This window comes from Panthera tigris, chromosome A1, assembly GCF_018350195.1.
Source record: "Panthera tigris isolate Pti1 chromosome A1, P.tigris_Pti1_mat1.1, whole genome shotgun sequence".
Lineage (NCBI taxonomy): Eukaryota > Metazoa > Chordata > Mammalia > Carnivora > Felidae > Panthera > Panthera tigris.
The window spans coordinates 123,086,571-123,108,719 of record NC_056660.1 but is presented as its reverse complement, the minus strand read 5'-3'; the positions used below and the strand labels follow the sequence as shown (position 1 = coordinate 123,108,719).

The 22,149-nt window shown below is 36.3% G+C and overlaps 1 protein-coding gene and 1 long non-coding RNA gene across 4 annotated transcripts in view; one reads left to right on the top strand and one right to left on the bottom strand.

Moving 5' to 3' along the window:
* Nucleotides 1-22,149, bottom strand: part of LOC107179439 — a 42,444-nt gene that overhangs the window by 1,834 nt on the left and 18,461 nt on the right. The window contains exons 5-9 of one of the 2 annotated variants that reach the window (XR_006217752.1): nt 20,483-20,553; nt 16,102-16,298; nt 13,603-13,740; nt 10,295-10,431; nt 8,602-8,690 (exon numbers count right to left, since the gene is read on the bottom strand). This is a non-coding gene — a long non-coding RNA (uncharacterized LOC107179439). The remainder of the gene's footprint in view (nt 1-8,601; nt 8,691-10,294; nt 10,432-13,602; nt 13,741-16,101; nt 16,299-20,482; nt 20,554-22,149) is intronic. The other variant, XR_006217751.1, reaches the window with a different exon arrangement.
* The window catches only part of DHX29 (DExH-box helicase 29), a 46,181-nt gene that overhangs the window by 23,696 nt on the left and 336 nt on the right, over nt 1-22,149 (top strand). Inside the window, exons 12-27 of one of the 2 annotated variants that reach the window (XM_042986774.1) lie at nt 318-461; nt 7,803-7,979; nt 8,616-8,756; nt 10,058-10,202; nt 10,339-10,456; nt 11,069-11,153; nt 12,640-12,728; nt 13,599-13,727; nt 13,815-13,890; nt 14,622-14,846; nt 16,167-16,303; nt 16,706-16,799; nt 18,418-18,720; nt 19,541-19,672; nt 20,550-20,646; nt 21,473-21,526. In XM_042986774.1, coding sequence (XP_042842708.1) covers nt 318-461; nt 7,803-7,979; nt 8,616-8,756; nt 10,058-10,202; nt 10,339-10,456; nt 11,069-11,153; nt 12,640-12,728; nt 13,599-13,727; nt 13,815-13,890; nt 14,622-14,846; nt 16,167-16,303; nt 16,706-16,799; nt 18,418-18,720; nt 19,541-19,672; nt 20,550-20,646; nt 21,473-21,526 — 2,146 coding nt within the window. The remainder of the gene's footprint in view (nt 1-317; nt 462-7,802; nt 7,980-8,615; nt 8,757-10,057; nt 10,203-10,338; nt 10,457-11,068; nt 11,154-12,639; nt 12,729-13,598; nt 13,728-13,814; nt 13,891-14,621; nt 14,847-16,166; nt 16,304-16,705; nt 16,800-18,417; nt 18,721-19,540; nt 19,673-20,549; nt 20,647-21,472; nt 21,527-22,149) is intronic. The other variant, XM_007079937.3, reaches the window with a different exon arrangement.

Genomic DNA, 22,149 nt, shown 5'->3' with positions numbered 1-22,149 from the left:
AGCATCCAACTTCGGCTCAGGTCATGATCCCACTGTTTGTGAGTTCGAGCCCCACATCGGGCTCTGTGCTGAAAGTTCGGAGCCTGGAGCCTGCTTTGGATTCTGTCTCTCCCTCTCTCTGCCCCTCCCCCACTCATATTCTGTCTCTCTCTCTCAAAAATAAATTAAAAAACGTTAAAAAAATTTTTTTTAATTTCACTAGATTTCCTTAAACTGCCCTACTTAGTAGCAGGATCAGCACCTGTGCTTCATTTCTTAGCTCTTGTTTCCCAGATCACTTATGAGAATCTTATCTCAACCTTATGTTCTCCCTATAGAATTCTTTGTGTGGATATCAGATCCGGATGGAATCTCGAGCTAGTGAATCTACAAGGTTACTCTATTGTACAACAGGAGTTTTGCTAAGAAAACTTCAGGAAGATGGTCTCCTAACCAATGTGTCTCATGTTATTGTAGACGAGGTGAGTATATTCTGTAGTCGTGTTCAGATAAATTCTAAACAGTTTCACGTTAAAAGGATGCTATTTCTAATACTACCTAACATTTTCTTCATGCTTATTAAATGCCCCTGTGTATATAATAATTTAATTTTCTCTAACAAATATGTCTCATGTTAATTGTTTTAATACCATATGGCATTTGCTATATGCTTCTGACTGTATATATATAAATTCATTTAACCTTTCCTGAAATCCAGTGAAGTAGATACTGTTATCTCTTTTGACAGTTGCCCTGAGGCACAATGAGGTTAAAATACTATGTGTAAGTTCACACAGCCAGTAAGTTCTGCAACTAGGGGGTTCAAACTGAGGCCATCTGGATGCAGTCTGTGGTGTGTTACTGCCTCTTAACTACATTTGGTTGTTAAAGGATTTTCCTTAATTCGTACTAAAAAAAACCAAGAAATCTTCATCATTTACTCTATAGATATATCCCTCCTTGAATCAGATTTTTTTTTAATGTTTATTTTTGAGAGAGAGGAGCAGAGAGAAAGGGAGACAGAGAATCTCAAGCAGGTCCCACCTTGTCGGTACAGAACCCAATGCGGGGCTTGAACTTACAAATGGTGAGATTATGACCTGAGCAGAAATCAAGAGTTGTATGTCCTTGGATAAAATTTTAATGCACACTTAAATTGAATGTTTAAATTGAAAATTTCCCCTTAGAATTATTTATTTTTTTTGAGAGAGAGAGAGAGAAAGAGAGAGCCTGTAAGCAAGGGAGAGCAGATAGCAGGAGAAGGAGAATACCAAGTGGGCTCCTTGCTCTTAGCAGCAAAGCCCAACTCAGGGCTCGATCCCAGGAACTGTGAAACTACGACCTGAGCTGAGATGAAGAGTCACACATTTAACCGAATGAGCTACCCATGTGCCCCTCCCATTAGAATTATTTTAAATGGTGCAGTAGCCTACCACATGTAAACTGATTCGCTTTGTACATGATTTTGTCCAGAAGAAATAAGATACATAGCATTTCTATTATACAAGAACTATTTAAAAAATTTTCCCTGATGTAAAGTTTTTATAAATGTCTGTTAATTCACTAAATTCAGAAGGCAGTATTAAAGTTGAGTCATTCATTGATTTTTAATTAATAGACTACATATAGATTGTTCGGTCATTTTCCTCCTTTTGCTTAGAAAATGGTACAAATAGGGGCGCCTGGATGGCTCATTCAAATGTCCGACTTTGTCTCAGGTCATGATCTTGTGGTTCGTCAGTTTGAGTCTCGCATCGGGCTCTGAACTGACAGTGTGGAGCCTGCCTGGAATTCTCTCTTCCCCCCTTCTTTCTGACCCTCCCCGGCTCATGCTCTCATACATATGCACTCTCTCTAAAATAAATAAACTTAAGGGGCGCCTGGGTGGCTCAGTTGGTTAAGCGTCTGATTTCAGCTCAGGTCACAATCTTGCGGTCCGTGAGTTCAAGCCCCGCGTCGGGCTTTGGGCTAATGGCTCAGAGCCTGGAGCCTGCTTCCGATTCTGTGTCTCCCTCTCTCTCGGCCCCTCCCCCGTTCATGCTCTGTCTCTCTCTGTCTCAAAAAATAAAAATAAAATAAAAAAATTAAAAAAAAGGTAAACTTTAAAAAAAATAAAATAAAACAAATAAACTTAAAAAGAAAATATTACAAATATAGCAAGATACAAAAATGAAAATAAAAACCTATAATCTCATATCCCAGAAAAAAAAATAACGGTTGACATTGAATATGCATATTTATATGTATATATATTTAATAATATGAATGTATCTCTTGTTACAGTCTTTAAAATTTGATCGCCTGATATAAGTATGGCTACTTCAGTTTTCTTCTGACATCCATTAGCATGATAGACGGTTCTCCATCCCCTTACTTTCATTCTGCAGGTGTCTTTAAGTCTAAAATGAGTCTTATAGGCAGCATATAGATGAGTCTTGTTTTCTTATTCTGATACCCTTTGTCTTTTGATTGGAGAATTTAGTCCATTTACATTTACAGTGATTATTGAAAGACAAAAATTTAGTGCCATTGTGTTGCCTGTACAACTGGCATTTCTAATGATATTCTCTAGTCCTTTCTAGTCTTTTGGTGTGTTTTTGTTTTGTTTCTTCTCCAAAGAGTCCCCCTCCCCACCCCCTTAGGGGCGCCTGGGTGGCTCTGTCGGTTTAGCGTCTGACTTCAGCACAGGTCATGATCTCATGGTTCACAAATTTGAGCCCCATGTTGGGGTCTGCTGACATCACAAAGCCTGGAGCCTGCCTGCTTCAGATTTTGTCTCCCTCTCTCTCTGCTCCTTCCCCGCTCATGATCTGTCTCTCTTTCTCAAAAATAAACATTTTAAAAAATGTAAAGAAAAAAAAGAGTCTTCCCCCCCCCCCCCCCTTAAATTTTCTTGCAGGGCTGGCTCAGTAGTCACAAAATCCTTTAGTTGTTGTTTGGGAAACTCTTTATCTCTCCTTCTATTTTGAATGACAGCCTTGCTGGATAAAGAATTCTTGCCTGGACATTTTTGCGATTATGCACTTTGAATATATCCTGTCACTTCTTTCTGGCCTGCTAAGTTTCTGTGGACAGATCTGCTACAAACCTGATCTGTCTTCCCTTGGAGGTTGAGGAGTTTTTTTCCCCTTGCTGCATTCATGATTTTTTCCATGTCTGTGTATTTTGTAAATTTGATTATGATATGCCATGGTGATGGTCAGCTTTGTTGAATCTAATGGGAGTTCTCTTTGCCTCTTGGATTTTGATATCTGTGACCTTTCCCAGACTAGGAAAGTTTTCAGCTATAATTTGCTTATGTAAACCTCCTGCCCCTTTTTGTCTCTCTTCATTTTCTGGCACTCCTATGACACAATGTTACTCTTTAATAAATCACTGAGTTCTGTACATCTTGTATCATGATCTTTAGACTTTGTTTCCCTCTTTTTTTTCTGCTTCATGATTTTCCATAATTTTATCTTCTGTATCACCGATTGGGTGCTCTACTTCATCCATCCTCACCATCACAGCATCCATTCGCAATTGCATTTTGGTTATTGCGTTTTTATTTTTTATTTTTAAAAAAAAATTTTTTTAACGTTTATTTATCTTTGAGACAGAGAGAGAGAGAGCATGAACAGGGGAGGGGCAGAGAGAGAGGGAAACACAGAATCTGAAACAGGCTCCAGGCTCTGAGCTGTCAGCACAGAGCCCGACGCGGGGCTCGAACTCACGGAGTATGAGATCATGACCTGAGCCGAAGTTGGACGCTTAACTGACCAAGCCACCCAGGCGCCCCGGTTATTGCATTTTTAATTTTGGCCTGACTAGGTTTTAGTTTTTTTATTTCTGTAGAAAGGGAGTCTCTGGTGTCTCCTATACTTTTTTCATCCCTAGCTAGTATTCTTGTAATCGTGATTTTAAATTCTAGTTCACACATCATACTTCTATCTATGTTGATTAAATCCCTGGCTGTCATTTTTTCCTGTTTTTTCTTGTCTGGTAAAATCCTCCATTGTATCATTTTGGAGGAAGAAAAAATTAATAAATTTAAAAATTAAAAATATTAAAAAAAACAAAAAATAAAGGAAGCTAGATCCTAGGTGTGTTTTGGTCTACTTGTTGAGAGAAGCTTGATAGAAAAGAGAAAGGGAAAAAAAGTTTTAAAAAATTTTTTAATTAAATATAAAAATAGAATTAAAAAATTTTTAAAAAAATTTGCTCTTTCTGTATCCAAGAAAGAGAAAGAAAAGAAAGGAAAAAGAAAACAGAAGGAAAAACAGAAGCAAAGAAAATGAACAACAAGCAAGCAGAGTGAAACTTGAATGAAGTTATATCCAGTTTACCTAGAACTGCAATTTTGCAGCACATTATATAGTCCAGTCCATAAGCTAAGCAGGTAGAAGGGATTTGTTCTGGTCTTCTAAGGGATGTCCCTGGAGGGTGCAGGTGGGTGGGGCTGGGTGCAATGGCTCCCTTCTCCACTTGGTAGTGCTGCTTAGCTCACTGGGGTCATCTGTGCATGGTGAAAATGGCTTTCCCCAGTTCTCTAGTCTCTGGTGCGTGAATTTCATGCCCTCAATCACCCCTTTGTCTCAGGCTGCCACCCACTCCCCGCCTTTACCCTGTGTCCAAGTTATCTGATTGCCAGGTGGTGCCTCCCTCCAGTGTTTTATCTCAGATGGAGCTGTTTCAAAAATCCACTTCTCGGATCCATGCTGATTCTCTGGAGGAGGGTCTCATTGAGCAACAGCCTGGTGCTGTCTTGTCCCAGAAAATGTTCATGTGATCGCACAGCAGCAGAGGCTCTGAGTTTATGGTAAATCACAACACATAGCTTGTGCCAGGTTTTGCTGTATTCGTGTCTTTGTTCCAATAACAGTAAACATGGCAGCTCTCCAGGGTCCACCAGGACTTTGGCCTGGAGGGAGGCTGTATGGCCTCTACCACAGGCACTCCAAACGGGAACCGCTTCTCCCTATGTGGCACATGGACCCCTCAGACTGTGCTGCATGCTCCTGGGGATTCCCCCTACTTCCTCGTCAGAGCGCCCCAGGCTCTAAGCTCTGAAACTTCAGACTCTCTGCTCCACTGTTTATAGAAGCCTGGTGGTATTGAAACCATCTCCTTCCTCCCCATCAATAGTTTTGGGGAACAGATTTCTTGTCAAGTCTCCTGCAAGTGTTTTCACTCTTTATCTCTTTCTCTCCAGCTACTCTTACTTAAAGGGAGTGCTTTGCTTGCGTGATCCCGGTGTGCTGCAGTCTTCCTCCTTTTTCTTTCTGTTGTCTCTGCAAAAACAGCTCCCTACCCTCCATGGCTCTGTGGCTTTTCTCTCCCCCCAGTTCACCTCTCTGCACCATATACCTGCCAAGTTCTCTGGCTCAAATTAGGCAGATTTTTGCATTAATTCTCAGATCACTTTCCAGGTGTTCAAAATGGCTTGATGCTAATCTAGCTATGTTTCATGGATGAGACAAACTCAGGGTCCCCATAGTGCTACACCATATTGTCACTATCGGAAATACATATTTTTTCATATGTTATTTGCCTTATGTCTGACTTATTTCACTTAGCATAATAATCTCTTCATTCATCCATGTTGTTGCAGATGGTAAGATTGCATTCTGTTTTATGGCTGAGTAATATTTCATTGTATATTCCATTGTATATATACCATATATATCTTTATCCATTCATCTACGGATGGACACTTGGTCTGCTTCCATATCTTGGCCCTCGTTAATAATGCTGCTGTAAACATGGGTGCATGTATTTTTTCGCATTAGTGTCATTTTCTTGGGTAAACTCCCAGTAATAGAATTACTGGATCATTCTGTATTTCTGTTTATAATTTTTTGATGAACTTCAGACTCTTTTCCATAGTGGTTGCACCAGTTTACATTCCCCGAAAAAGTGCATGAATATTCCCTTTTCTTCACATCCTCACCAACACTTATCTTTTTAATTCTTGCTATTTTCAGTGTTTTGAGGTGGTATCTCATTGTTTTGATTTGCATTCCCTGATGATGAGTGATGTTGAGCATCTTTTCATATATCTGTTGGCCATTTATATATCTTAATTGAAAAAATGTCTACTCAGGTCCTCTGCCCACTTTTTAATTGTGTTTTTTTGGTGTTGAGTTGTTTTAGTTCTTTATGTATTTTGGATATTCACCCCTTCTTGGATATATCATTTGCAGGTATCTCTTCCCATTATTAAGTTGCCTTTCTTTTGTTGATGGTTTCCTTCACTGTGCAAAAGGCTTTTATTTTGGTGTCGTCCCAATAGTTTATTTTTGCTTTTGTTTCCCTTGCCTGAAGAGACATAATCCATAAAAATATGTTACTAAGACCAATGTCCATGAGATTACTGCCTATGTTTTCTGTTAGGAGTTTTATGGTTTCAGGTCTCACATTTAGAATTTTAATCCATTTTATTTTGTGTTTGGTGTAAGAAGGTGGTCTAGTTTTCCCAACACCATTTATTGAAAAGACTGTCTTTTCCCTATTATATATTCTTGCCTCAGAGTGAACCCTCATTGAAAAGCCAGACCAACTTCAGGAAGCTGTTCTTTCATGGTTTAGTATTAGCATTCTGTTACATGATTTACTGAATTGTGCTTAAGTGTAATACTGTTAACATCTTGAACAATCTGGTAAAAACAAAGAAAAAGCTCAGTGAAATTCATCATGTTAAATATAAGGATGTAACAGATGTCTGAACAGAGTTCATTATGCTATTCAGGACCTTTCTTTTTGGTAACATTCAGAATAGTACATCTACCTTATTCTTACAAATAGTTGTGTGATTTGTTTTAGTTTATGGTCACTATGTGCGTTAAATAGCTTTTCTTGCTGGTTGCTAGTATGTTTACAGCCAGATGTTGTTGCCTACCTCTGCAGAATGTGCTTACTAACATACACATTTTTTTAGCTCTATTTTATGATCTACCCTTATTTGTCCTTTTAAAAAAAAATCATTTTCTGCATAAATTAACATCTGTTTGATGAGCTTCCTCAGATTTGCCTTACCATCAGGAAATCACTCATGAGTTTCAGACATAAATATCCTGGTAAAAGTAAAACTAGGATTATTCCTTCTTCCTCCCACATCCCATCACTTATACCAGTTGATTCTACTCGTTTCAAATTCATTCACTTTTCTCCATATTCAAATGGCATTGCCCTCATATAGACTACTATTATTTCTTTAAGTACTACAAAACCTCTATTTGAAACTTTTCTGTTGCTGTCCTCTATGACATTTTCCATATTATAGCCAGTTTTCTTTTTTTAAGTTGAACTCAGACTACATGATTCCTCTGTGTAAAAAATTTTTTAAATTATTTTGAGAGAGAGAGAACATGTGAGCAGGGCAGAGAGAGAATCTTAATCAGGCTCTGTGCTCAGCACAGAGCCCAGCACAGGGCGTGATCCCACAACCCTGGGATCATGACTTGAGCCGAAATTAAGAGCTGGATGCTCAACCGACTGAGCTACCCAGGTGCCCCTTATTTTTTGTAAAGATTTTTAAGTAATCTCTAATCTGTATACTTAACGTGGTGCTGAAACTCACAACCCTGAAATCAAGAATCACACACCACTGAATGAGCAAGCCAGGTGCCCCTAATGTGTTTTCATCATTGCCCCAACACATGAGGATAAAGTCTCAGGGACTTGCACAGCAGATTACCAAGTACCTCATTTGAAACATACAGCTTCTCTCTCCCTCCTCATGTGCTGACTATAAATATGAACTTTTAGTAGATTTGAGTGTCTGATTATTTTAGCCTCTTAGTAGCCCTTATATATGATTGTTTTTTTGTTCCATTTTATACTAGGTTCATGAAAGAAGCGTCCAGTCAGACTTCTTACTAATTATCTTGAAGGAAATTTTACAGAAACGCTCTGATCTACACTTGATTCTAATGAGTGCCACTGTAGACAGTGAAAAGTTTTCCACATATTTCACACACTGCCCTATTCTTAGAATTTCAGGAAGAAGCTATCCTGTGGAGGTAAGTTTTCTTTAAAACACCTATATGAACAGAAACTACATTCCTACCAGGGAGTTTCACCAGAAGACAGGCTGTAGTCATCTGAGCCCATACCTATTCCTACAGTACTGCAGGTCAAGAGAAAACTTGGAGATGGCTCGGGAATCAGATGGCTAGTGCTGCCTGGATTGAGGGTGGGGAGGCTGGAAGGGACAATTCTGCTGAAAGATACACCTGAGAAGTACAGAACGTAAAACACACTTCTGTGTCCAAACCATTATATCCAGATTGAAGGTGGCAGTAAGGAACTCCTTTTTCACCCAACTCTCAAATTTAGGCTTGTTTTTGAAGCTTCCTTTCTGCTTATTCTATTAATGTTTGTTCTTTGGGTTCAGCTCATAAAGACTGCTCTTTTAACCAGTTTTCACAAATAAAAAATATACACCATAATGTAATTTGTCCAGAGACTTCTAGGGACAAACTCATCTATATCAACAAAGTTTTCCATTCCCAAATAATGCAGAAAGAAGCTTTTCTCATAATATTCTAAATTAACATTTGGTAACATTCAAAAGACAATGATCCCATTGTTCTCTTTAAAATGGTATTTACCGAAATGGATTTGAATTTACCATTCATATACCTTAATCTATGTAGGTTTTTCATCTTGAAGATATAATAGAAGAAACAGGATTTGTACTGGAGAAAGACTCAGAATATTGTCAGAAATTTCTGGAGGAGGAAGAAGAAATAACCATTAATGTTACAAGCAAAGCAGGGGGAATAAAAAAGTACCAGGTAAAAAGAAAACATTTTCAAAGACATCTGATAGTGATATCCAAAGTATAACATTCCATGAGAGGTTTAAAATCATATGGCTGGCACAGTGAATTCAAGTATAATTTGGGAGAAGAGGAAGAGATAGGATTTTGAGCAAAATTTAAAATAATCTTCAGTCTTTGGTTTACGGTATTTTATCTTCTTTCACTATTTTGGCCCTATAGATACCCGTAAAAAAATCAAGGAGCATATAAATAAGAGGCAACCTTTACTGCTTCAGAGCAGTGATCACTTATTTAGGAGTAAATTTGTAATGATTTTCTGTATTTTATCTGAACATCTTACGTGTTGAGGGTGGGGCAGGCCCAAAGTCGAGATCGATCCTTGCCATTGGTTCTCTCAGCAGCTGTCCTGGTACAGGCCAACCCGAGCTATATAGAGAAGCTGTCTAGGGCAAGCACAGTTCTTCCTAGAGAGTTCGTTTCAGTGACATGTTTGTTTTTAGAGCTGTCATAAAACTACATTAGCTTGCATTTTAGCCAGTGGTACTATATCCAGTATTTTTATTGGATCCACAATATTTCATGCTTATATCCAATCTGATGGAAACACAAAGTTAGTTACTTTATCTTCTAGTTAAGCAGATAAATCAAAGAAGCAAAAACTAAAATCTTTCCCTAAAATTCCAGAGTTAGAAATTAGAAACTAAAGAAAGACTTCAGAAAATTAAAGGTATTTCAAAAGAGGTGACTGGACTTTAGCAACCGAAATAGAATCTAATAGGAATGAGGCAGGTATAAACTACTTATTAAAGTTATGACCTCTCTTGATCTGCTTCTTAGTTGCCACAGAACAGTGCATACACTGTTCTGTTTTTCTTCCATTCTTCTTTAATTTAGTATGTACATGAAAAGATTAAAAGTTTTGCTGTACTTAAGGATGTTGAATGAAATGAAATGTGAAATTTAAAAAAAATTAAGTTTGAGAGAGAGAAAGAGAAACATTGTGAGTGGGGGAGGGGCAGAGAGAGAATCTCAAGCAGGCTATGCACTGTCAGCACAGAGCCCAACTTGGAGCTTGATCTCACGAACCATGAGATGATGACCTGAGCCGAAACAAAGTCAGACGCTTAATCGACTGTGCCACCCAGGCACCCCATGAGATGTGAAAATTTTTAATACTTTTTAATACTTACTAAAAATTGTACCCTTGCTGTATTTTAACAAAATAATGATAAGAAGGGCAGATTTGCATCTTTCTTTGTCTTATAAAAATATTTAATATTTTTGTTCACCATTTTCTGATTGTGTTTCTTTTAGGAATATATACCAGTTCAGACTGGATCAAGTGCTGATTTAAATCCATTTTACCAAAAGTATAGTAGCCGCACTCAGCATGCTATTCTCTACATGAATCCTCATAAAATCAACCTTGATCTCATTTTGGAACTTCTTATATATTTAGGTATGTATCTTTTACTAATCTGACTCTATTTGTTTTGATAAAACTTTTCTAACTGGAAACATTTTATTAACATGTTATATGCTATTCCTTACCTTTTTTCTTATGTTGAATATTGTTATCTTTTAAAAAATTTCAGACAGAAGTCCCCAGTTCAGAAATGTTGAAGGAGCAGTGTTGATCTTTTTACCAGGCCTCGCTCATATTCAACAGCTGTATGATCTCCTGTCAACTGACAGAAGATTTTTTTCTGAACGGTAACCACAGATCTTCATTATATTCCAAGTAGTTTTAAAATTAAAAAATGTTTTGTATATTAAAACTCTTAGAATTCTCAGTCTTTTTACCTTTAATTAAAATTGTCTAAAGTGAAGTAAGGTTTTTGTTTTTAACATTTCTATTATAGCATTAAATGTACTAAAAATTTTAGGTATGATTTCTACTTTTGTTCTGTGTCTTTAATTCATTAAACAGAGGGAATCCTGTGGTTCAGAATAAGATAGTGACTCACCTCCCCAACCCACTGGATAGTGCAAAACCCCTACAGAGTGCAACTTATCATTCAGATATAGGTATTCAGCTGTTTACTGTATCTGTTTTGATACAGTTTATTACTATCATGGTTATCACTGTAGTATCCAAGCATATTTTGAAAATTCTTTAAACCTTATATTCCATATAAATTCATATTATTTTCTCTTTGATGAATGTATATGGTTTCATTGTACCATTCTCATAACTTAGGTGTTTGAATTTTTTCATAATAAAAAATTTTTTAAATTGCTTTCTATTTGCAAATAAATTTTGTTATTCTTTGCAGTGTCTTCTAAAGAGAAACTCTTGCTAAGAACTATGATTTTAACTTTCAGATATAAAGTGATAGCTCTCCATTCTATTCTTTCAACTCAAGACCAAGCTGCAGCATTCACACTTCCTCCTCCTGGAGTCAGGAAGGTAAAATTCAGTACAGCAAATTTATGTGTGATCTGTTGAATATTTCATGAAAATGTAATTAAGTGTCTCACAGTTCATGGCAGACTCCAGATGCTCACTAGCTTAACATAATGAGAAAGTGAACCCAATACTTAAGTATTTGAAAATTTATAGTATACATTATTAAAGGGACAAGACTTTTAGGGGAATGACAGTTGAAAAACATGGCATCACTTTCGCTTGTGGGAAGAAAAATCACTACTTTTCCCATCCTTTTCATGAAAGATGTTGGATGTCAGGAGCTATTTGAATCCTGTACAGATTCATTGTTGTTCTACATGTATTCATCCTGGATTATTTTTTTAATGCATAGACCATTAGGTTAGGAAATAGTCTCAGTATTTTCACTGCCTCCTCTGTTGAGGATTCTGAATGAAGAGATACTTGGTAGACAGTTTCTCAAATTTAGAAGGGGATAAAGGGTACCATATAAGAACTGTAGGGAATACTAGAGCTCCCAGAAAGCCTAGACTGCAGTGCAGGAGCCTGGGTTCTGAGGCTGTCCTGATCTGTAACATTTTAGCTTCCCTCAAAGATTTGGTTTAAAGAAAAGAGTTCAACCTCTTAAAAAAAAAAAAAAAAAAAAAATTAGATGCTACTGAGGTAGAATGAGCACCTAGGTCCCATCTAAGTCTGAGAACCCAGTATTATTTCCTAGGTCAAATGAATGAGAGAAACAAGCATTCACTATCAAAATACAGAGTTGATATAGAGCAATATGCATTGAATATTTGATGTGAAATTCCCAAAATGTTTTCTCCAAGAATACAGAAGGAAAAATGCAAAAAGTGCACTATTCAGTCATCACCATTAAGAATTTTAGAACGAGAGGGGCAATTGGGTGGCTCATTTGGTTAAGTGTCCTACTCTTGGTTTTCTGCTCAGGTCATGATCTTGCCGTTTGTGAGTTCAAGCCCTGTGCCAGGCTCCACGTGACAGCTCAGGGACTGCTTGGGATTCTCTCTCTCCCTCTTTTTCTGCTCCTTCCCTGCTTGCTCAATCTCTCAAAAATAAATAAATAATAAAAAGAATTTTAAAATTAGAATTGGATCTAACATGGGATGTGGTCACAGGGATAATAAGCCAAGGCAGCAACCCACTTCTCACTGATGTACTATTTTTTCTCCAGTAATTTGGAGTGATTGTGCATAGCTGTCTCTATTCTCTGACCCAATTTCCCAGCTAGTTAACATCATTTTTAAAATGACTGACTAGAATTAGGGGAATGGTATTTTTGTTGGAATAAAAATCTGTAACTTTAATTGGCAAGCTGAAGTGATGAAACTAATTATAACAAGTTAAAATTACACAGTAACAGCAAGTAGGTGATGGATTTTTATAACTAATGTTGAGATTCACTTTTTAAAATGCATCACCTCAAACTAAAGTTTAATGGCACATTGCTGGAAGTTGTTACCTAATGTTTTGGCTTTTTCTTTATTTTCAGATTGTTTTAGCAACAAATATTGCAGAGACAGGTATCACTATTCCAGATGTTGTATTTGTAATTGACACTGGAAGAACAAAAGAAAATAAGTAAGTTTGAAAAGGGTTTGGGGCTCTTGAATTCTTAGGAGAAATCTCAGAATCATATAGGAAAAATCCCAATGTCCTAATTCTACCCAAAGCCTCAGAGAAACTATGGGAAACTTTCAAATACCCAAGAAAATCATGCCATGTGCTTTCCTGTAAGTAATGCCAGTGTTCTGCTTCTTGCAGAAAACTGCTCTCCAAGAAAATTTTCAGAACATGATTTTTTGTAAATTTGTTTGCAAAATAGCTTTACAGAAACAATAATTATTTGTGAGGTTATAACAGTGTGAGTTTTGGAATCAAAGTTGGATTTAAATCTCAGATCTGTAATCTTTACCAAGTAATAATACCATTAAATATAATCATCAGTTCCCTCATTTGTAAATGGGGAGCATGAATATTTTTCATAATTGAACGTACCTGTTACAATAACTGGCACTTAACCTTACCTGAATCTTCAGATTCAGATTACTGCTTTTTAAACATTTTAATGTTTATATTGCAAAAACCAGGAGAAGACCACCTTAGTAGTCTATTGTAATCCATATATACACTGTTCCTGTATTAGGAAAATTCAGCAATATTTGGCAGTGCATATGACTACCTAGAGGCAGTGGTCAGATTAATTTGGAAAAGGGCAAGTTAAACAAGTTTTTTCCTTGTGCCAGAGTTTTTAATTTGATAGTATGAGATTTAATTTGCAGTGTTTGCTAAATTATTTAAATATGAAACATGATTTGGAAAATATTGGTCCACAATTATGATAGACTATTTTAAGCCTGTCTTCAGTGTAATTTTAAGAGTCACATATTTCCAGCTTTTTCAGATTTTAAGTCCTTGATCTAAATATTCTTTCCTAAAACTTTTTTTTAGGTACCATGAAAGCAGTCAGATGAGTTCTTTGGTTGAGACATTTGTCAGTAAAGCAAGTGCTCTGCAGCGCCAGGGCAGAGCTGGGAGGGTCAGAGATGGCTTCTGCTTCCGAATGTACACAAGAGAAAGGTACAACATAGCACTGGAAATTGAAAAACAAACGATTATAGTGTGGCATTTCTGATAATATGTAAAGTGTTTAATATTATTTTTCAGATTTGAAGGTTTTATGGACTATTCTGTCCCTGAAATTTTGCGTGTGCCTCTGGAGGAGTTATGTCTTCATATTATGGTAATTCTAAAGGAACTCAGGTGTTAATGTGTTCATTCTTTACCCCTTTCTAAAAAAAAAAGATGTAAACTTCCCCTCCCCTAGATTTCCAAGTATTTTATTTACTTTTTAGTAAATACCCCTCCCCCATTTTCTTTATAAGTAAACAAACCCACTGTGCTTTAATTCTACCAGAGACACTCATATTTTGTAGACTAAAATACAGTCTCGGTACCTAGACCTTAGTTGTCAACTGGGGGCAGTATTGCTCACCAGGGGATAAGTGGCAATGTTTTCTGACATTTTTGGTTGGCAGAACTGGGAGGAGAGGGAGGCCATGCTATATGGGCATCTAGTAGGTAGAAACCAGGGAACTGCTACTAAACATTCTATAGTGCACAGCACAGTCATTTAAAGAATTATATGGCCCCAAATAACAACAGTGTGGAGATTGAGAAACCCTGATGTTGACCAAGGGCTTCCTAGTCTGAAAGATCTATAATATCCTTCAGTTCTTAAGATTTTGACTTCACAAAAATCAGGAATGAAGAAACTAAAATACAGATTAGAAGATCTTGACCTCATGCCAGCCCTTAACACATACACAGTTTCTCACACACTTGGGATTATAACAGGATAGCCTTCCTCAGACATTTATCCTCTTTGCTCAAAATTTTACCTAAAGTTCCAATGTGACCATCTCTTTGGTCAGTTCTAACAACATACTGATTGATCGCTTTTTTAATTTGCAGAAATGCAGTCTTGGTTCTCCTGAAGATTTCCTTGCCAAAGCTTTAGATCCTCCTCAGCTTCAAGTGATCAGCAATGCAATGAATTTACTCCGAAAGATTGGAGCATGTGAACTAAATGAGCCTACACTGACTCCATTGGGCCAGCACCTTGCAGCCCTGCCTGTGAACGTCAAGATTGGCAAGATGCTTATTTTTGGTGCCATATTTGGCTGCCTTGACCCAGTGGTAAAATAAATGATGATCTTGCTTCTTCACTTTAACTATCATTTTGGCTGGGGAATTACTAAGTTTGGAAGCAATTCTTAACTTTTAATTTGATTTTTTTTTTTTTTAATTAATAGAATGTCAGTACTAGCATTAAAACCAGGAGGTGTGAATGCTTGATGAGAATTTTTGAATATTTAATATTTATTTTTAAGATCATAAATATTAATCCATGTACTTAAGTATGCTGGAGGTACTATTTTGTAAATGGGTTTGGCTTTTGCTACCAAAAATCGCACTTGAAATATTTATTTGAGTACATAGTAGATGATTCTTAAGGAGCTTTGAATCCCACAGATTTTTTTAAGTAGAATCAAAAACTTTCTCCTTCTGTTTCTGGATTATCTCTCTGAGCCAGCAATTACCAGCAGTTCAGTTTTACCTAATTATCTCAGAATTAACCAACTTTGTGCCTCTTGCTGAATCTCTGAGCTCATATGCCTGCTATTCCATTTCAACTTTACAGTTTCATCAGGCTGTGGCCTTTTCTGGGACTACAAATCAATGCTGTTTAAAAACAGAATGAAGACAGTGTAACGTACTCTAGTCTGTTTCTCTACTATTAGAAATACTCACCAGAATTGTGTTGAGTCCAAAAAATAACCTCTGTCATGATAATTAATTTGAAAAGCTGCAACAGGGGCGCCTGGGTGGCTCAGTCGGTTAAGCGTCCGACTTTCAGCTCAGGTCACGATCTCGCAGTCTGTGGGTTCGAGCCCCGCGTCGGGCTCTGGGCTGATGGCTCAGAGCCTGGAGCCTCCTTCCGATTCTGTGTCTCCCTCTCTCTCTGCCCCTCCCCCGTTCATGCTCTGTCTCTCTCTCTGTCTCAAAAATAAATAAACGTTAAAAAAAAATTTTTTTTTAAATAAAAAAAAAAAAAAAGAAAAGCTGCAATAGTAAGAAATGGGTCATTATACACTCCAAATTATTTTTGAAGTATTTAAAGAGACTTGCAGGCATAGAAATATAGTAGGCCAAAAGTCCAGATATAACTGTGTGACAGACTATGAATCACTATACACACATACAGGTTTTTATCCGATTCTGGTGATGTGACCTCTCTATAAATATGGTATAAAAGTGATATATTTTTTAAATTACATAAAATGAAGTCCCAAGTAATGAATTAAAATTGAATGGTAGCTACTGTAGAACACCATAAGGGTACTAAAGAAACATGCAACTTGAAAGTGGGATTATTTTATGATTTGTTTACTTTTACAAATCAGTCTTCCGTGTATACCTCCTTAATGATAAATTTTTTTGGTTATTTATGGATAGGCAACACTAGCTGCAGTGATGACAGAGAAGTCTCCTTTTACTACACCAATTGGTCGAAAAGATGAGGCAGATCTTGCAAAATCAGCTTTGGCTATGGCTGATTCAGACCACCTGACGATCTACAATGCATACCTAGGGTAAAGAAATAATCTGGGTGTTGTCAGTAAATCGATGACCTGAGGCTATTTACTTTAAAAAATTTATCTTTGACTTTCATTAAAAAGATACATCTAAGATTTACACTTATTTTTAGTTACTTCATCTGTCAAGGTATATTTTTATAATCCTTTCTAAATAAGAACAATGTACTTTGTATTATTGTATCTATATTACCTCATATTTGAAGTTAATTTACTATTATACATAAAAAATAACAGTATTGCCAAATTCTTATATTCAATTAGTAGCTCCTACAACAATCAAGACCCCTCTTCTTTTCAAATGATTGTACTTTAATTAAAACTTACTTTGGTTACTACCTCTGAAAGAGACAGTTTGAAAAGAAAACATGTTGAACTTTGGTCATTTTATTTATCTAGATGGAAGAAGGCCCGGCAAGAAGGAGGCTATCGTTCTGAAATTGCGTATTGCCGGAGGAATTTTCTTAATAGAACATCACTGTTAACCCTAGAAGTAAGTCGTAATACAACTTTGTAATTCAGGGTTTTTTGGTTGACTGATAGGCTTATTTTAGGAAAATGCCTACAATAGTGCTTGACATACAGTATGGATTTAATTTACTGCATTAATCTATAATTTTTTGTTTTGTTGTTTTTTCCAACAGGTAACTTTTATGTATTACACAGTGATTTAAAATAGTGTTTAACAATCATAATGTAATAATCATAAAATGCTCCAAGGCTTGGAATCTTTTTTCCTAAGAGCCCTGATTCCTTCTCGTGAGATTCTCATCTCTTTTTCTAAATATTAGCCAGCTACTTAGTTGCAGTGTAGGATGATAGTTATGGAAAGGCATCATACCCTGTGATTGACTGTGACCAGGTGTATAAAGCTGCTCTTGGAATGGGAAACCTGACAGCTGTGCCCATCACTCAGGCTTTGACTACTGTTGAGGACCAGAATTATTTCTTGGAAGACAGAGTTAAATAATTAAAATATAAAGACAAGTGACTGCAAAAAGCAGGGCTCCTCCTCAAACACTTAATTTTCATGGTGCTTAGGAAATGGTGTTCATTATACCATTTAAGTGACTACAGGTTTTACTACAGGCACACTATAAAAGAATTCAGAAAATAATGTATCTCACAGAATTCCTCTATTCTCATATTGGGTTGAATATTTTATTCTCCTATAACTTAACCCATTATTTTCTGTGCTTCAAAATAATGGCTGGAATAAGAGCAGGGACATCTCTGAGTGGAATGAATTTTGTCCTTCACAAAAGGATAAAGGGATAAACTGAAGAACAGCTGCCTCTGGGCTCACTGGGATTCAAGATGTGGAGAGCTAACACTCCTATGTCTCCACTCCACCCCACTTCCTTCCAACCTCCCAAGTTGCCTCTCAGCTCCTTCCTTCTGTGAGCCTTTTCTTCCCCTTCCCTGGGCTGCATGGTTTTCCATCTCTTCACCTACCCTGTGGTGTTAAGGCAGCTGTTTGTCTTTTTCTCACCTGGAATCAAAGTCTCTTAAGCCCCAAATCAGAAACCCAAAGGAAATCCTAAATGTAAATGTCACCTTTTAATTGCTTATAGCCGGTTTACTTTGACAAATGCTTATCCTTCCTATAGGATTTAAGCTAATGGGCACTTGGTTACTAAACCTAGATAAAGTTTAAATGAAATTGCCATTGTTAGAATTAAGGTGAGACTGCCAGAGGCAAATGAACAAAGTATTTGCAATCCAGGATCAAGGTTCCTCTCCAATTCTTCTTCATTATTTGTTCTGTGTGATCATCCTCATTGAGTAAAATTGTGCAGAGTTACCACCTAAGTAAATATATTGAACGCAAATGTGCTCAGACACATTTTTATTGCTCTCCTATTTTAGACATTATGTTTTATGACATCTAAAGTCTGGGAGTAGTGGAAATAGATAACTCTTCAATCCTTGATTTGCCAGTACAATTTTTTTTTCCTCCCTCATTTGATTTGGGCTGTAGGGAACTAAATAATAATTCGGTATCCTATCAATTTTGATAGGAAACAGCAATATATATTAAAGGGGTATTTGTCACTTTTTCTTTTTTACTCAATTCTGATCTTATCTCTTTTCAACATAAACCAATCTAGGATGTAAAGCAGGAGTTAATAAAGTTGGTTAAGGCAGCAGGATTTTCATCATCCACAGCATCTAATGACTGGGAAGGAAACAGAGCCTCACACACACTGTCCTTCCAAGAAATTGCCCTTCTTAAAGCTGTATTGGCTGCTGGACTATATGACAACGTGGGAAAGATCATCTATACAAAATCAGTTGATGTTACAGAAAAATTGGCTTGTATTGTGGAGACAGCCCAAGGCAAAGCTCAAGTACATCCCTCCTCAGTAAATCGAGATTTGCAAACTTATGGATGGCTCTTATACCAAGAGAAGGTAAAATGCTCATTCTTAATGCCACGATTCAGGGTATTCTAGAAGTCAGTCATAACAAGTTAGGATGCCCCAACAAGTTATTATTTTTGGTTATCAAACTGAGTTTATACATATTGATTTCAAATATGTACAAAAATATAGTTTTTCATCAAAAAAGCCCTATTTCTTTTACTTAATGAAAGAAAAATATTAAAACTTCTACTCTGACCATTATCTTTCTTACTTGAAATAAGACAATTATAGCAAATAGATATTGTTTAATAATGTATCCGTTTCCTAAGATTTCACCAAAAGGTGCTCTCTCAAAAGGGAACAAAGACCTGTCTTATGTGCATTCCAAATAATCATATGGGATAATATAGAACAATATATGCTATAGCAACAGTTTGAGTCACAATGTAACCCAAGATAAGTTAATAGCAAATATTTATAGATTACTATTAAAACAGTCTTGTAAATCATAGCTTGCTAAAATAACAAGGATTCATAATTTCAAGGAGTGGCTCCCAAAACTTACATGTAGAGCATGAGAAATTACTAAAGGCCATAGCTAAACACTGGTCTAGAAACTAGACACTTTAAAACAATATTATTTTTGAGCTCATTATTTTGAGCTCATTAACAGCATTGGCATTATAAAATTGTTCATAGTTTCATTTATGTTCAAGAAATATAATTCACCCTTACAATTCATGTTTTAAAATGCCTTTCAATAGTATAAATAATAGTAAATTATAGAAAAATGCTTACATGGAACATAAATGAACTTCTTACATTTATAGGCTGTGAAGTTTTTTTTTTTCTCTTTATTCCTGTGCAGGTAAGGTATACCCGAGTATATTTGAGGGAAACTACCCTAATAACCCCTTTTCCAGTTTTACTTTTTGGTGGTGATATAGAAGTTCAACACCGGGAACGTCTTCTTTCTGTTGATGGCTGGATCTATTTTCAGGTACATGCTACAACTGATCTCATAACATTAAAATTTTCTTGTAGTACGTGCAGTACTACTGAGGTGGATTTTTTAAATTTTATTGGAGTTTGCATAATTTCTGCCTACAATTTGACTTAGAGTGGAAGACCTTCTTATTTTATCTTGCCTACATTTAAATCTGTTAAAATACGTTCAATCTGTTAAATATGAAAATCAACTCTATTGCTATTACAGATGGCATTTACTATCAGTAAAAATAATTTGCCATGTGCTGTGTACTTCAATAGTTTACATGGATTATCCCAAACTTAATACCCTAATAACCTTGTTCATTAACTTCATTAGTTTCCTTTCTATACATGAGGCACTTAAGTTCAGTGAGAAGTTTATATAACTTTTCTTAGATTAAATGGATTGTTATTGGCAGAGCAAGTATTAGACCTAGAATTATATGAACCTCAAACTTAAGTTCTAAAAAGACAAAGACAAATTCATAGCTTTTAATGAATATTGTCAAGTTTTCCTCTGGAAAAACTAGACTAATTTCTTTGTAACTCCATCAACATTGACCAACTTAAACAAATCTAATACATTCTGCTACTGTATGCCATCATGATTTGAGTAAGACTGGAGAGTAGATTTTAAATACAACTTTAAAAATGTATGCAGTTCCAAGAGGACAGGGTGGTAGAGGTCATCTGCAATTGGATTGTGGTAATAGCTGCATAACTCTTTAAATATATTAGAAATCATTAAATTGTACACTTAACCATTCAGTATATTAAAGTCACGATGTGCTAAAGCAGATCATAAGGTATACAGCCTTACCTTCATTTACTGAAACACATTCACACTCCAGGGGATTAACTTTGTCCAATCTGTCTTCTCTCAACAGGCCCCTGTAAAAATAGCTGTCATTTTCAAGCAGCTTAGAGTTCTCATTGATTCCGTTTTAAGAAAAAAGCTTGAAAATCCTAAGATGTCCCTTGAAAGTAAGTATTTGATTATAATGTAAGTAGAAAACCATATACTGTTAAATATTGCAATATATTAGAGCACACTGAAGTCTTCAAGTCCATGTGATTAAAAGCTGTTTTAGTAAAATTTATTTTATGGTGAATTCTATCAGACTCATAGTGCTTCATTATTCACAACCTAATTATCCTCTTAAGATTGTTAGTTTACTCCTTCCTCTTTTAAGCTTCACTTCTAAACTGCTGGCCATTTCACAGAAAAAAGGATAGTAAAACTGAGCATTGTAAACTTGGATTATAAGGGACGTTCTGTGAAGTTTCCAGCATGTTTTTCTCCACAATTCTCACAAATGTTGAGCTAGTGTATATTTAAAAAGTACAACATCCTTCCAGCAGAAATCTGCAATAGACATGGAAAGTTAGATCACATTTTGATATGTTAAGAGATGTGGGGTCTTTTCTTAGGGATCTTAAAAATACTGTTTCTTTCTAGACCTGTCATTGTTTACCTTGCAGCAAGTTATCTTTTCTTTTTTTTAATGTCATAGTAGCCCCCAAGAATTTGAATGTCAGGCCATGGTCCCAGTTATCAGAATTTCCCATTGCAACCACTGAAACTCAGGGCATTCCTTCACTGAGGTGTCTAATATAAAGAATTTCAGTATTACAGCCCTGATAATTACACCTATGTAAAAAGAGTAGTAAGAAGTTGTTAGGAAGTCACAGTATCAGAGCAACTGGTTAAAAGTAGAAGTATCTGTTAACAAAACCTCCTTAGCAAATAATGTGGCCTCTGTTGCTCTGTTTGTCAAATTAATTGGTGTTTGATACCTTTGTTGTGTAGAGAGATCTGTCACCTACCTATCGACACCTCTTCAAGAGCACTTTGCTGTTAAAGGTAATTGTTTCATGTTTAGTCCAAAGGAAACAAACTATTTCCTTCCTCCTTGCCCATGTTGTGGAGATCCCTACATCTTCTGAGGAACATGGAACAACCAGTAAACCCTGCAGTACATCTCAGCCAGCGCTCCTTCTCTCTCTCAAAATAAATAAACTTTTCAAAAAAACAACAACCATAAGATCTAAGTTTATTTATTTTGAGAGAGAAGGAGAGTGAGGGAGAAAGACTCCCAGGCAGGCTCTGCATTAGGGCAAAGCCCAATGCAGGGCTCAAATCCACAAACTGTGAGATCATGACATGAGTTGAAATCAAGACTCAGACACTTAACCAACTGAGTCACCCAGGCGCCCCTTTAAGGAATTTTTAAAGAAACAATTCCTAATAAAGGACAAATAGTTATATCACATCATCTCTTTGGGCCTTAAGCCTATTTTTTGTCAAAGTAAGGTGTGGAATAATGGTAACAATAATTAATAATATTTGTAGTGCAACAAATTCTGTTATGTGGGCATCTCTTGTTTGAATCTTGTTGGAATTAGTATTGCATTCTAACTTAAAAGAATCTTTTAATCAAGTGTGCCTGTTGGTCACATGTGTATACATTGAGAATTTAGCCAGTG